We start from the raw sequence: 16,932 nt of genomic DNA on the forward strand, positions 1-16,932 counted from the left end.
CAGCAATCACCTCTGTTCCTGTTCGCTTGACAACTCAAGATTTTCCCTCACTTTCAGTCCTGGTGGCAAAGGTCACCAAGACAAATAGAGTGGATAGATCTCCCTAACGGGGACACGGATAGCAATACACACTTGACAGGGGTTCTAATGCTTCTCCACTCTATCCAAAAATTTTAAGTTTCAGTTGCACCAAGCACGGTGACAGGGTGCACTGGGAAATTGTTATATCAGATACAAAATACAATGACAATGAGCCTTTTTGACAATAGAGACCTCATTTAATGACCCAAATCATTAAACAAAGTAACTACTAATCATTTTACTGCTTTTAATTAGGGGGTCCGTGTCACCTTGCCCATGTAGGTCACAATAGCAGGTCCTCTTTAAAGAATAACAAGGTTTATGCTTTTAAAATGCATTCATTGAGAAGGAATTGTCTGAAATGATGGTTCCTGAGGTCCCTGTATAATTACACTAATTGCCAAAACTATATAAGGGGTTGGATAGAATTGTGGGTAGACTCATAGCATAGGCTCTCATAAGGTTAAACTCTAGGTGAACAGCTATATGGGAAATATTTTAACTGCCAAAAGATGTTTTAATCCTAAGAACATTGGTCAAGAGCAAGAGATGACTGGTCTGGTGTGCATTTAGCACACCAGACCATGTTATTAGCACAGTACCTTGGGTCTGTCTGTACTAATAACATATGTTGGGCTGGTTATGCTTCACCATTCAGACATTGATCTGAGTGGTACCCAGTCAGTGATACCTGGTGGGCATTATATAGCTATCTGCTCCCCGTTCAGACCTACAAAAAGGCATCTTGGAAGCGGGAAGTCTTCCAGCGTCAACTTCCTTTGTGGCTCTGAGATGTCATGTGACCAGATGCCAAGAACTATAAAGGATTTTCGGTGCTGGAGAGAACAACCACCTTTTACCATGCCCACCAACGAATGAGAACCCATGACACATTTTTGGGTTGATTTATAAAATTTCCACCCAGCTATATGCTGAACGAATGCCGTTTGCATGGCATTGTCGCCACTAGATGAGCAGAAGAGCATAGGAGATTCTTATTCTCCTTGGCTCCAACTAGTGTCACAAATGCCGTGCAAATTGCATTTGCCTAGCTTGGCTGGGTTTAAGCTTTATAAATTAACCTCTTAGTGTAGTGCACTTTCTTTTACTCCTTCCCTGCTATAAAAGCCCGCCCAAAGGTTGCAAGTTCTCCCCTGGTCAAGACCCACCCACTGTGATTTGTCAATAAGACAGGAGTGAACTTTCCTTTCCTCCTGCTTGCAAGGTCCATGTGAGGACATGTGCACTTTAGCAGCAGTTGATTGGCTCAGAGTGCCAATACTTTTTTTTCCAGTTGCTTTTGTTCAGGAGTGTTATATCAAGATTAATTCAGCGACACGTGCAAGTTACATTTAAAAATACATTTTAATGATTGTTTTTTAATGAAGTGAATTGATTGGTGTGTTTTTTTTACATCTGCCTGGAGTTCAACTATAATGAGCACCTAGGAGAATTGGAAGAGAAGCATTTTTAGCCCATGTTTCAGTGATTACCCTCGTATTTAAGATAGTAAACATGTGTTAAAGAGGCTGGAAACAGTCGCTTGGAATTCCTAGTTGGCATAGTTAAGCTGAGATATCACTGCCTTATACTTCTCTGCTCCACAAGGCTAGAAGTGAAGTGCTTTAAATTACCATTTAGATTTATACAGTGATTACACTTAGGAGTTGATATAATTTTTAGTGTGGGTTGTACACAAATTCTGACACAAAGGGGTCTATTCACAAAGCTGCAGAGGGCAGCCGAGTGAATGACCGATCAGAAGTGAAGTGAGCCGAACACTGTTCGGCTATTCACTTCAGGCTGGTACGGCTGATTTCAGCCGTACATCGGCTTGCTTCGTGTGGCTTCGGATCAGCCGAACATGCTCAGCATGTTCGGCTGACCCGAAGTGCAGAAGGAGTTCGACTCAGCCGATCCAACATCTGGATCGGCTGAGCCGAACCTCCGGCAGGCTTCACACTGCTGTTCGGGCTATTCTGAAAGATCCCGAACAGCAGTGAGAGAATAGCCGAATGCCGCCGAGCGGCATTTGGCTCGGCTGTTCTGCTCGGTCCCTCAGAGGCACCGAGCAGAACAGAAAAAGAGTGAAAAAAGTAGAAAAAAGTTAATAGCAAACGATTGTGCGGAGCTAGCAGTGACAGCTAGCTCCGCCCAATAGTTTCCTATTGTCCGGCGGCTCTGCTGCTGTAAAAAAAATTTTTTTTAAACATTTAAAAAATCTCCCGGGCGCTCTGGGAGCCTCCCGCTCCCGGCCGCCAAGAAGAGAAACCCCGCTGTGTCTTTTTTGTTCTTTATTCTGACACGAGCGATGTCAGAATAGAGAAAAAAAAAAAAGACGAATTCCCATTCAAAAGCATTGGGAGTTTACTATTGTCTATTTAAATTTGCAATAACCAATAGTAAACTACCATTGTACCTGCCCTCTGCTGATGGACCTGATGGGGAACTGCAAAAGAGGGCAGGTACAATGCTAGTTTACTATTGGCTATTGAAATTGAAATAGCCAATAGTAATGTCCCAAAGCTTTTGAATGGGAATTTTTATTTTTTATTTTTTTTCTCTATTCTGACATCGCTCCGTGTCAGAATAGAGAAAAAAGACAGAGCGGGGTTTTTCTCCTTGGCGGCCGGGAGCAGGAGACTCCCGGCCGCCAAGGAGTCTAGACCATTAGACCTAGAGCTTTTTCTTCACTATCATCAGCACAGGCATTGTGCAACACAGGTGTTGTGTATGACACAAAATTGTTTATCACTTTGAGACAATTTCACATTTCATACTATTTTTCTCACATTTTAGGAATATTTTGAGTTTGAAGCGCAGTGCTATTTTCTTTTTTCCTATTTTGGGTGTACTCACCTATTAAGCACAGCTGCTCTTACAGTATTATTTGATTCCTAGCGCAGTTTTTTTCTATCTAACAGCTTTAATACTAATTGTTCACAATTTTAAGATTTGCACTTATTTTACATACCCCTATCATCCATTTGTTGAGTTATAGTGGGCTCCAGGCAAACAAATAAATACAAAGGAGAAAAAAATTTATGTTAAATGTTTTATCTACCAAACAATTTGAGGCCTCTCTTTATATACCTCTGTAACGTAGATCAGAAATATTAGCTTTGAAATATTAGATGTGTTTGGAAATTAACAACCTCTTAGAACCAATGTTCAAAAGGCCTCATGTTAATCAGTCAGCTGATCTGCATAATTTACCCATGCAGTCCTTCACACAGGGGGGTCTGGGAATCAGACTCCACTCATCAGGAAGCACAGGATATGTTGTATCCTAAACCAGGACAAAGTTAGACTCTATGTCACCGGCCATTTGGTCTCAGGTAGCAGAATGCTAAGACTCCAGGTACAATTAACAGCCTTGTGCTCAGAGTAGCCAGAGGTTCTTTTTACTTCAGTGTGGCACATGAGATACTCATGACTGGAGGGTCCCATTGGAAAGAGACTAGAAGAAGAGAGGACTGCTGGGACATCTAGCTCTGAATGTGTGTTCCCTGATTAGTAGACTTGTGCGCCGTCAAAAAGATTAGGGACTTCTGGGACTTGTAGTGCCTTACTAGCTGTGAACTGTTGTCCTGCTCGAACACTGAAGAGGCTCCACAGACTGTTATTCCTTTGCTGTGCCTGGACTGCTGCCCTGTGTCCCTGGACTCCAACTGTGCTGTACCCTGCTGCTGTTATTCCTTTGCTGTGCCTGGACTGCTGCCCTGTGTCCCTGGACTCCACTTGGATTGCTGCCCTGTGCCCCTGGACTTTACCCTTGCTATCCCTTGCTGTTTTAGCCGTTTGTTTTGCCCGGATTGCAGTGTAGTAGATGTGTGTAAATCACAAGACAGTGTTACAAATCCCTTGACCAGTGTAACAGTACACATATGTACTGTATATTTCAACTGTGTGTATAGCTGTTTGCCTGGAGTTCTAAATTAATAATGGAAACAACTATGGATGGTATGATCATCAAACCTTTCAGAAAATCAATTTAGTAACACTTTGCTTCATGCATGGAGTCTTCATCCAAAACATGTTATTTCAGGAGCCCCAGTGCGCCAGTTTATTAGACACAATTGATGTATTGTTGAGTTATAAGAGATTCAGGCTCAGACTGAAAAAAAAAGGTTACTCCCTAGATAAAATTGCTGAGGATTAATCGCATGGAATGTTGCATGGGGGTCCGGTAAGTCATGAGAACAAAAATGACAACTGTCAGTCCCAAGTGTTTTTCAGTTTAGACTAACATAAAATGACATCTGGTGATACCTTAAGATTTTATATAATTACCTTACGTGTGTGCAGGTTTCACAGCAGATTTGTTGCCATGTATAACAAGAGATGGTGGATACAATCTTGGCTGCATGCATATAGGTATGAACACAATAGATGCAGATGCTTCATGTTGTTGTCATACAAGCTGGATGTCCATCACTGGAGCCTGTAGGCTGGAGAGTGGTGACAGGTTCATTGGGATCTATCCATCATTCACAACCATGCCATGGGTAGATCATGTTCACACAGTGCTAACACGCCATCCCATCTGAAGTGTTTTACCCCCATATGCAGAGCAGTACAGGGAAGTGGCCACAGGACATAGCTACAGCTTCTGCTGGTCCAAATCAGCAACAACTCACAGTCACTGGTTAGGGTTAGGAGCTGGGGACAGACTCCTGATTGTGACAGCAATCACATAATGGGGAACCTATCTCCGCCTCCTGTTGTTAAGGTATTTTTGAAGGACCAACAGTTAACGCAAAAATAATGATCTTTATTTTCAGTCATGTCGCTGTGAATTTTTAAGTCTCATTAGACTCAGATTAATGTAGCGCTAACCCTGTAGGAGTCGCTGATTATACCAGGTCTTTCTTTCCCCCTGCACCAATGTACCGCCCAAATGTGGATCCACAGCACACCAAAACACCTTTGAATAGTTTTATAGCAGATTTAATGACAAAACCAGATTAGAATAGATATATGGCACTGATAATAATACCAACAGTCACAAAATGATGTGCAGTTACAGACTAAGGCACTCTGCAACTCAGCAACGGCAGCTATCTGCTGCCAGCACTGTCGTGCAAGAGGCCGATTGCCTCAAACCGTTTCCCTTGCTTGGGGTGTATGTACCTTTAAGGCCTCCCCTTAACAATGTCCGGTCCTCCCTAGACTACTGGCCAGTAGTAGAGTCCTAGGCAAGCCAACGTTGGGGCCCTTTCTGTAATGCAGATATGAACAACAGATTGTCACTGTGGCCAAAGGCCTCTCACCACTCCTGAGGTCAGTTTGAAGAGATGAAGTCGGCTAGCAGAAATCTGGCATCCCCTGTCTCTCAGTTCGACTCTTGCGAAGGGGGTGAAGTCATCTAGGTCTCTTGTAGGAGGCCTTCACTCATCCAGGGCAACGGGCAGTCATCTCGGTCATCTCCGTCTGGCGCCGCGCTCTCAGCTTGGCTGGCTGGGTCACCCCGTCGGCTGGCTCGGCCATGCGACTAGGCCTCAATCTCCTCGCGGCAACCGCGTCACCAAGTCTCACTTCAGGCACTCGATCGGGACCTTTCCTTCTCAGCAAACTCAGGTCAGTCTCTCTGTACACCGCTGCACAGAGCCTGTGTGTCCCTGTATGTCAGCGGTGACCACACAGCTCTGTTGCACACAGTCTTAACACACACGGGGTTACACAGGTCGGTCCTCTTCAGATGGCTGCCCCAGACTGAGCGCGTACAGCAGCCACCACCCCTAAAGGCTGTGACACACTGCACATGAAGCACCGCGGAGCGGTGGCGCGCTGCCTTTGCGAGCAGTGTGCCATGTAATTTTCTCTTCGGCAGTTCAGCTTGCGAGATCTCGCGTAGCTGAGCGTGCCGAGATGAAAAATTTCATCTTCAGCCAATCGGCTCGCGCGTATAAACCAGCGCGTCAGCATGCGACAGCTTTCTGGTTGTTACGGACGAGCCGATTGGCTGAAGGTGCAGTCAATCATCTGACTGCACTCAGTTCACACACTGCACGCACAGCTCCGTGCCGGATAGCTTTGCTTCGCTCTGCACGGCTTCGCGTGCAGTGTGTCACAGCCTTTAGTCTCCTCCTCTCTCCTGCACAGCCTCCTGAGAGTTGCAGTTTCAGAGATCGTTCTTGCAAATGTTCCAGTCTCTGCTCTGCACTCCAACCCCCATAAGTCTCCGCCTCCAGGACACACAGAGGGAATTAACTGTTCGCAGTCAGGAACATGAATCACTGTAATAGCACGTATATACATATAGATATATCTCTATAGGGGCTACATTAAAATAAAGGTCATGTAAGGTCAAAAATAAGGATTAATTTTCTGGTGTGTTAGCTTTGTGGCTGAGAACTATAGAAGGAAAAATCACCTCTTTATCTGTACCACCTATAGGCACAGGCCTACAGAGGCTAACTGTGAGTCATGTCCTCCAAAATGCAGATTCAGTTTGTAGGTAGGACTATATTCCCTTATATGACAGGTTGAGGGAACCATCTTTAAATCAGGTAATAAGAAAGTTCTATATCTCTTCATCTTTTGCCCTTGTGCCCATAATCCACTGTGTCCTCAGTAAAAGCAGGATCTCTGTGTTTGTATCCCGCTCATTTCTACTTCTTGCCTAGCAATGCTCTATACGGTGACTTTAGGCCATGCATTGTTAGGTGCATCAAAAAATGAGCTAAAAAAAAAGCATCCCAAGCCAGAAATCAAAAGTGTTGGTGTGAGTTTCCCAACGTATCAATTGCTTTCCCTTTCTGATGCCCATACAGTAAACTCAGAACTAAAATAGACATAACAATGTAACTCCCAAAGAGCAGACTGCTGCCCTATAACTATTCTGTGTGAGTAGACATCAGTCAATTACTTATCTAAACTTCTAGCACAGCACATCAATGGTAATGGGACATGCGGTCAATGTGAAGTGTGAGAACTATCAATTGGTCTGCTCTGCCTGAGCACTACCCTTTGACAGTGCCCACATGAGCCACCACTGGGGCTGTGCTCTGGAGTTGGTGGCTGATGTTTGACTGGAGCAGTGGCGTAACCGATCCATAGTCTCATTGGCTTGGTGTGGGCAAATTTTACTGTGAAGTTTCAAGTCTAAAAGAACTTGAGTCAGACACACAGGAGTCGTCGGGATCATCGCTAGTCACAGACCCTCTTCTGTGCAGAAAAGAGGATTAGTGCTTTGGCAGTGTAGATTTATTACCTGTAGAACTTCTGAAACAGCCATTTAACCCTGTATGCCTAATGCATTAAAAAATCCCAGTGTCTCCTCAGCTACAACCTGATAAAACAGCTGAGGTTTGTACTTCTGCAATAAAAGGCAGAGATGTTTGTATTAAGGATATACAGTTATTGTGTACAGGACCATTAACAATTATGTCTTAAACAATCCTGACCATGGTTATTATTTATAACTATTATTATTCCTACTACTACTCTTGTTATAGGCAAACCTTATGTCAAAATCAGGACATGTACTGTTGTAGTTGACACTGCCAGGTGCCACAGAGAGAGGTCACTGGGGTTCTCATCATTTTACTATGTGACCCCCTGATCTATATGTATTCCCCTGGCGGACAAGTATCACTAAACAGCCTGACCTACTAGATCAGTGATAGAGCAGCTGGGAAGTATGTGAAATAACTTGCCTTAGCAGAAGGGCTTATCTGCTTTTAAGTTAGCCAGTTAGCCTGTATGTTTATCAAATTGACAATGGTAATAGCACTAGCTAAAATGTATCCTTTTGATCCAGTTGCTGTTTCCCCAAAGCCCTAGAGCAGAGGTAGGCAACCTCGGTACTTCAGCTGTGGTGAAACTACAAATTCCACTCTGCATCTGCCTCTGGGAATCATGCTGAAGCTGTCAGTAGTTCCACAACAGCTGGAGTGCCAAGGTTGACTACCCCTGCCCTAAAGTATCAAAGTCATGCCAATTCTGGTTTTCAAATAGGCACTTTTTGCATTACAAACAATTATGTTATAAGATAAGGGGGCAGAGACTGTGGTTAATGACTACCACTCAGAAGTGGAGTAGCTGTGGGCAGCACTAACAGGACAGAAGCTGAATTGCCTATTGTCGGCTTATTGACAATTTATTATATCAGCTTTTAGCGCTGTTCCTTTTGTTCCTTTGATGAGAACACAGGTGGCCATATGAACGTGTTTCTGCAATATGTGTACATGTTGTATGTATATACTTGCAACTTTAATTGTAGTTGAACTCCAAGTAAATAAAATAATGAAAATCCAATGTATTAAGTTTGAACTATAAAAACTGTCAACCACCTTGTCTGAATAAAAAAAGTAATTTGTCCAACGTGATTTGATTTCTGGGCCTGTGTAAAATATAATAGCAGGCCGGGGAAAGAGGTAAAATAAAATCATTAGAACACTGAATATCCCAGACTGAGTCAAAGAATAGCTAAAGTAAAATATCACCCAGGAGTATACCATTTCTTCAGCTGTCTCTTTCCACTGTGGAATGTATAAACCCTTGAGAGGTCTCAGTCTCACCAGCAATGAAAGCTTATCTCTTGTTTAGTAAGATAATTGATACCATCTTTTACACCAGTTAATAGATTTTGACTTTTTAAACCAAGGTGAACCCGTGGCATGTTGAGATGGCAGGAGGTTTTCTAGAGAAAACAAAGATGATGAGCTCATCACAATGAATAATGGGCCATATTGATTTTCAATAAAGTAAAGGTACAATGTAGTGAAACTTGAACATTTTAGTACAGTAATCAGAGCTTACTGACCTGGAGCTTTTCACATACTGCCATAAAGTAAAACTAGTTTTCCTTCTGTGTAAAATTCAGCTGTGTAGTAGTATGGTATTCTGGGAACACCAAACCACAAACCTGTGATTATGAAGAGCAGGGATTCCTAACTCCACCCATCAATTTTTGTCTGCAGACACTTGAGTTATCATACTCCTGGCCATTTAGCAAACACCTCCCTTCTATGATATGGAGAAGAAAAAAGAGACAGGCATTCTTTATTATTGTCTTAGGGTGACAACACTGCTCCTCCACAAATACCATACAATGAGTGAGTTTTGTCACCCTATTATCATGTTAGTAGCAAGATTACCAGGTGAAAATAAAGGATAAAAAATGTGAATCCAGCCTAAAGCCACATGAAAAAGTCATAGCTGTGGCAAAGGGACCAAACTAAGATAGACCCCCATCCCTGGGCATTTACAACCCCCACCCCCTTTCATTCTCTATCTCCATTTTTTTTAAAAGATAAATTAAGGTAATAAAAAATGTTTTGTTTATCTTAGGGTTTCTAACTCAGTGATTGAGGGGGGTTACATGGGTGTGGGGGTCATATGCGCCTTAAGAACCTGTTGGGGCAAGTCAACTTGTAGACACAATTTAATATTTAGCCTTCAATTTTTACATACAATACAAAGTTTTGTTATTAGGTGTGATGATTTTAAGAGTAAAGACAAGACAAAAAGTTAAAAAAGAAATGCAGAAACATGACCAGAATTTTTTTATTGCTAATTCTTACAGTAGAAACAGTTTGTTTTTAAAATAATCATCATTCATCAGCAGATTACAATGCAGGCATAAAATCTCAGATTCTATAAAAGGCTAGAGGAATGAGGAACTGTAAAACAAGCATAATTATGACTACTGCAAAAGCTAAAATGGTGCAAGCACTACAATTTACAAAAAAAAATAAAAATAAAGTGAGACTTCATTGCACAATGGAGAAGACATTTTATGATCTGAAAGTGTGAGCAAACATTTTAAAAAGAACATTTCTACATGCTGATATGGATGCCAGTGACTGCTAATGTCTGTTGGCTCCAGAAAAACTCCAAGTTGCGAGAGGATGTGCTGCAGCTTGTGGGCGCTTGTGACTCACTCCCCTTCCTCCCACATGACAGCACTGCTGCTTGGGGATTGGCTATTCAGGTATCCTGCCATGTCACAAAAGGCCGGGGAGAGAGTTCTCCTCTATGCGTAAGCTATGACTAGGATTTTCTTGAGTTTTAAAAAGGACATCGTCATCCCGTTCCTGCTGGCTGGTGAGTAAAGGTGAATTATAAGCTGCTTTGGTGGTGGTGGTGGTGATGGCTGGCTTTATATTGATCCTAATTTGCCCTGCACAAGTTGACTTCAAAGTGGAACAGAAATATTAATCTCCCCCCACCACCAATCTTTAGCATCCCATAACATGGAAAAGTAAAAAGAAAATAGTACAGAATACATAATTCTCCTGACCTTGGCCTTACTATGGACTTGCAGTTTTGAAAACCTTGTAAGGTGGTTCATGTGCAAAAGGCTATAACAGGAAGGACAGTAAGTCTGGCCTTTCCCATTTCAATCTATAGAGCCAAGCAGCATGCGCCCAAACTGCTAAAGTCAGAACAATAAGAAGCAAGAGGAGCCAGTAGAAAACAATCTGATATTATTCAGAACAATGCCTAAACAAAGCCACATTAATAGAAAAAAATCCAATCTAAATTCTGTGCTGAATCTTTCATGGCATCATCAGTAAGGCCATGCCACAAGAATGTATATAGAGGGTATAGGGCTTTAATAAAATGCAGCATGTTAAATCAATTATGTCAGTGATAGCACTAGTTTATCATTCCTCATATTTGTTAGTATTTCCTTTTTAACCAGCTTGCCTTCAATTTTAGAGTGCAAACTTGTTGAATTCAATGTAGGTGTCTTTCGTTTTATAACTCGATGACTTAAGAGCCACCATGACCTTGACATGATGCATTAAGACATCCATTAAAATTGTTGAGTCTATTGCGTATGTCAGTTACTTTTATCTTTGAGTAGCATATTCAAAGAAAATAATGTGACACAAGATAGGTTCAGGTAGTTCTGTTGTAGTTCTGTTGGTAAAGTTTCCAGGTTGGAAACAAACATTTTTAACAGGCAATTTGCTTTAAAGTTGCTTGGGAGTACTACAAAATTAGTAGCTATCCAGCCAAATGATCTTAATTTGTTTTAGATACAGAGGTAAGGATCAGAACCTCTATCTTGTTTATACTACTGTCTATGCCTCACTGGGGAGGAATATCCAGCCCTGTCCTAGTGGCAAAGGCTAGTTTGAAAAGAACTGAAAGGGAAATCTCTTTAAGGCTAGGTTCACACCTAGGCGATTTATCGCACGGTTTGAGTCGCGCGATATCGCGTAAAACACAGATTTGCATTGAAGTCAATGGAGGCTGTTCACACCTTTGCGGTTTGCGTATGAAATCGCCTGTCGTGTGAAAAGGCGCAGGAGCTATTTTTGGGCGGTTGTCGCGTGGTTTGGGACATCTCTATGCATTGAAAACCGCGCAACAGCTACGCAGTTTCCGATGAACAGTTGGGTGATCGAAAACGCGCAACAGTCGCACGAAAACAGCTCACCATCTGAATCGCCTGGGTGTGAACCTAGCCTCACTGCAACAGACTTTTTTCGTTCTTGCCCGTATCCCCTTTGCTGACATTTTCTCTCACTTTCTGTCCTAGTAAGGAAGTGAGGGAAAATGTTCCCAGTGGGGCCCAAGACAGCAAGACCTCACTTGTGAGAGGACCTAGAATTGTGCTTACCATGAGCCAACCCGAGTCTGCCATCTTGGGTAGCCTGTTGGAACATTCCAGGCAAAAAGCTGTTTTGTACAATGGAGAATAGGTAAGCTTTTCTGATTTATAATAAGAGTCCATCAACCTCAGGTTGTATGTCTTCCAATACATGGGGATTCTACAAGTACAGATACATGCATCAAGTGTTATATGACAATCATTAAAACCCTGACAGGTTCTATCCCTTTTGCACTCTATCCAAAAATGTAAAACATAAGCAAAATAGTCTCACGTAAACTTAAAAACAAGAAAAATCATGGCACGAGATAATTGATGATCTCACTAATTTAGAAGGCGAGCGTCACAGCTTGAGAACTGCTGCATTAAATGACTATACCACATGCTCAGATATTAGCAGGTATAAAGCAATATTACTTGGCTGGTTTATCATACATTTCATTGCACACTACGATGCCTCACCTCAAATATTCATTAGCCATGCCAGAAAAAAAAAATCCACATTTTGCATTTCACATGATTAAAATGATTGCCCTGCTACACATTTTAGCTATGGCTCTTCATTTAAACAAACTCAAGGTTCTAACAGGTAGCCTTTCATCTTGTCCTCCATTGCCTACTGATTACAGCTCTCTAAACCACAGCAAGGGGTAAATGACTGACTCCTTAGTTCCACTAGAATACTAATTTACAAACTGTTTTCTTTTGGAACACCGCCCTTATGAAGAAGCGTTATTGCACTCTTGAGAGGCCACTTGTGTGAGGACCTAGAACTGTGCTTACTATGAGGTAATCTGAGGTTGCCATCTTGGGTAGCATGTTATTAGTGGTTACAAAATGGAGGTTTCCAAGCAATTATCTGATTTATAAGAAGTACAATAAGTTAAGCTGTTCTCATTAGCATTAGGCTCCAGCAACTTAATGTAATCAAGTTTTCTGTAACTTTCAATATATGTGGATCCTGCAGGCGCATAAACGTGAATTACATTTGTTAAAAGATTGTATTCAATTCAATGCTACTGCACAGCTCTTGGCTAACACTGTGGGGCTACATCCATAAAAACAAATGAAATTTCAGGTGATGGTTCAGTACTGTGATGAAGCATTACTAACGCAAAGCCCTACCACTTTCCAACTGGTGTAATGGCTGGTGTAACGTAAAAGCATTCATTTAGAAAGACGTTGTACATATTCAGTGGAAGAATGGGCAAAAAACATGCACAAGTGTTTATGTAGAGAGAGTGATTCTTTACCTGACCATGTAGAGATAGCTATACATGTTGTAAACATAATTACCTATAAGGCTTATGCCATTAAGGCCTCTACAAAGCACCCACAAAATGGATGGCATTTATTATGGGATAGCACACTTGATGTACAGTGAGTTATGATTACTGCAAAGCTAATAAATGGGATTCCACCTCACATGATTACTGCAACTCATTTGTAAGCAACCTTTCCAGCCAATGGCGTAACATTCCCAAACCGAACTGATAATTACTAAATAGTAAAGTTGGCACCTGGCCTGTTCAAATGGCCTTGATACAAGTATTATCAGTACAAACCAAAAGAGATAGAATGGGAGAAAGAGTTCCTAAAAGTTCTCAGGATCTCACGGAAGGATCTTGCGTCACCCTCTCCAGTATGGAAGCCGAAGTAAGGGAAGTATATTTTTTATTACGGATTAATGTTGTGATTTTGGATCGAGGAGGGGCACGATGTAGAAAGCAGAGCTGGCATTTTAGTATAGGTACACTTTAACGCAGTTATGGGCTCAATGTATTACATTATAAAAAATGCAGTGTTGTAACATAGGGTATCGGCCTCTTGTAATTCCCTGTATAGCCACACTTACACTGGAAAAGGAAGGGGGCAATCCTTAGGGCCACTCAGGATTGCTGCATGCAAAAATGCTGGTAAGGAAAATTCTGACAGGAGAAGATAGCAAAGCCCCAGGCGCCATCTCTTTGGGCCAAGTTGGGGGTGGCAGGCAGAGCAACTTGGCTGCTCTGCTGCACAATGTTTGCAGTGTTCCTGACACCCCCTTTTCAGCCAGAGCCTCCCAGGTTAATAGGAGCCAGACGGGGAAATGTGTAAAGGCAATACCGGGGTACTGCCGAGCTCCTGGCAACCAGTGACACCACTGGTTACGAGGAGCTTGGCGGGATTCCAGCCAGAGTGTCCCAGGTTGCTAAAAGCTGGACTCGGAGATGCACTCTCCACCATCACCCTCCCTCCCACTGATTGTGCACCATCTAGCAACCCCAGCAAAAAGACTAGAGACACCCCTGGGAGGGGGGAGCTAAAAGACTCTTTAAAGAGTCACTTTAAAGTTTTCTTTAAATCAGCCCCAATGTTATTTAGCAGTATTTTTAAGAAACACGACTTATAAAATGTATGTTGGAAAACATGAATACAATATATACTTATAAATTCACAAGTTACCCTGTTCAGTTCAAGGCATACATCACGGATACAATTAAAACAGGGATTTTCCAATGCTAAAATGAGAAAAAAAAAGTTACTTAATGAAAAAGTAAAGTAATGGCTGTTTATATAAAGTGCAAGAGTGCCGACTAGGACTGCAATGTCCGACAATTAATGTAGTGCCAAACTGCAATTTGAAAGGCTCACTTCCCTTGTAGCAAAATGCAGTTTTGTGTCTTCCCGGGAGCTACATATGCTTGGGTTTTTCAATAAAATTCAAAAATAAATACACAAACTGAATAAAATCCGCAGTTAAATTAAGTAAAAGGCAGCTGGAGCATGGGGCTAGCATTGTTGAGAAGTTTGGCGGATGATTTGCAGGCAAAAATACAATAAAAAGAGTAAGCAGGATGATTGAAGCCAAGTTCAAAAAGCACACGAAAAAATAACTAGGAATTCCTTATAAACATATATAATTGGGGCAAAATCAGGAAAATGGTCTAGCTAAATTAAGAAGCCACTGAATCAATACATTCCATTATCTAAGGGCACTGAGCCAAAGGTTTAGGTGTAGTACATTTGCGGTGACCATTAAGGTTCCAGTGAAGACACATTGTTCTTGTGCTAGGGATAGCTTGACTCCATGCATTGAAGAGTCAATCAAAGCAGCAATGTTAAATGAGCAGAGTTAATCCCTTATGGACGGACAGTGCAGAACTTTTAAATCCTGTGCTTTGTGTCTCCTTAAATTATACTCATTATGGTGTAGAAGCCTTGATGAGCCTAGGAGGGACTCTGGAGGAAGACTGACAAAATGTGCTTCAGATGGAAAAGCCTCTCCTTTAATGAAGTCATGGAAAGAATTAGCATCTGATATGCCGGATCCAAAGGCAAGACGGACAAGAGCCACCAACACCAGAATGGACCATCTGGAGACGCCTGTGAAAGACATAAACACAAATTATAGAACTACTTCAATAAAGGCAACATAGACTATTGCTGCAAATCCTAAAAGTTTTAAAATAAAGAAGTCACTAACAAGTCACAATCAGTACTTTTCACCAACAAAACAGTACGGTGCATCTGCAGGGGATTGGAGAAAAAAGGTTTGTCTACCATACATCTCTCCGATAGGAACAGAGACTGTAATAAAACTTTACAGCTGAAGTTTAATCTTCTTATATGTTGCTTTCCCTGGTTCTCATTAATTCAGGTCATGGCATATCTGTAAAAAAGTGCCATACGCTGACATCTATTGTCTGCCACATACAATGCTGATTTAACACCATTCTCTGGGCAGGTTAAATAACACCTCCCAGACTCCCATTATGCAAATGCAATCAACACCTGGTTGCGACTAACAGATTATGTGGATTGGAGAAACATTCACCATATTTATTCCCAGAGTTTTTTTTGTACAAGTCATTCTGAAAGCTGGTTGGATGACCAGTGAAACGTCTTCAAGAAAAATACAGCAAGTCCAGTTGCCTTGACTTATTTTTCACAGATATTCTTAAATATATTTTCTTTTCAGGTCGAATGAATGTAATGTAATACTGCATTTTGGATACTAGATGGCATAAATACATATTTCCTATGTGCCTCAGCTTGAACTAGTGTGTGTCTATTTGCACAGAATAAAATAAGTATTTATTCCCTATACTCCTCACCTTCATCCTGTTTGACCTGAGAAGAAAATATATTTAAGAACATTGGCTTTTGCGTCTATTCGCACAGAACAAAAGTTTAACAGGATTTGTAGGGCGAATGGCTCTGCAAATTGGTTATAAATAGACCCCTAAATGTCCCTCTCCACATGCATACATGTATTTCTTTCCCCCAAAAAAAACCCATAACTGTTGCCTTGACTTCCAAAAGCCTGCCCACACACTTTCAATCGAAACTGACCTGGGGCACCCTCCGATCTCTGCTCCCGGCAGCTGCCCCTGCAAAAAGTGGTTGACACCACAGGAGTGAATGCAGCTGTTTCTCACAAAAGGAAAACAATTATGCTGAGACATGCTCTGAAGTGGAAGAGTGGGGTTTGGGTTAAATTTAAGTTATGCCTTTACAAATCTTTGATTAAGGTTATTACAGCCACTGTTTTGGTTTAACGTGCCCCTTACCCCTGCCCTCGAATGACAGCTACATTCTCCTTGTTGGTCTACATCTCTATAATCTGAGACCTGAGCAGGTACAACCTTCTCTATTACTACCTACATTAACAAGGTCAGCGGTATTTTCCCCATTGGATCATGTGCTTGTCTTGTTTTTCTGTTCTTACAACACATATGTAATCGTGTGTCCTTACAACAGAATAGCATACCTTGCTCGGCTCATATTCTAATTTTGCATGCCGATTCTTTGCTGCCAGGTTATTAAAGGAAAATAAAACAGAGGTGCTAAAACAGTAACATATGATCTCCTATTTGGATAGACGTGTCCCCTTGGAGTCTTTAACTATGCTATTTTGGTTTTGAGAACATTTTCCAGTCATTTGCTTGCAAGCACCTGGCGGCTTTTAATGGACAGGAGCATCAATCTCGCTTTCAAGAGCCGACAATGTGGGCAAGGATAAGCACTGCAGGGTGCATGTAGTGGGGACAGATCTCCACGCTGCGATGAATCCACTAACAGATGCCATTAACCCCTGCATAGCTGGAGACAAACTTAAAGCTCAACTTCACCTTTACAACACATTTGCAACACATTTATACCTATAGCATTCCTGCCTTGTGTTAATTGGCTTAAAAGTACATTTAATACACAATACACATTCGGGAGCTGTCTTGGAACTGGAAAAGGATTTGTATTTCTGTCCATCCAGTCCTTGGAGATATATATATATAGAT

At 41.7% G+C, this 16,932-nt stretch overlaps 1 protein-coding gene across 1 annotated transcript in view; it reads right to left on the reverse strand.

Annotated features, from left to right (window-relative positions):
• Positions 1–14,602: 14,602 nt before the first annotated feature.
• Positions 14,603–16,932, reverse strand: part of LOC108789519 (LON peptidase N-terminal domain and RING finger protein 1-like) — a 65,786-nt gene continuing 63,456 nt past the window's right edge. Inside the window, exon 11 of the mRNA XM_018559553.1 lies at positions 14,603–15,019. Coding sequence (XP_018415055.1) covers positions 14,864–15,019 — 156 coding nt within the window. The 3' untranslated portion in view covers positions 14,603–14,863. The remainder of the gene's footprint in view (positions 15,020–16,932) is intronic.

The sequence above is a fragment of the Nanorana parkeri genome, unplaced genomic scaffold (genome assembly GCF_000935625.1).
Source record: "Nanorana parkeri isolate BGI_ZX_2015 unplaced genomic scaffold, ASM93562v1 scaffold403, whole genome shotgun sequence".
NCBI lineage: Eukaryota > Metazoa > Chordata > Amphibia > Anura > Dicroglossidae > Nanorana > Nanorana parkeri.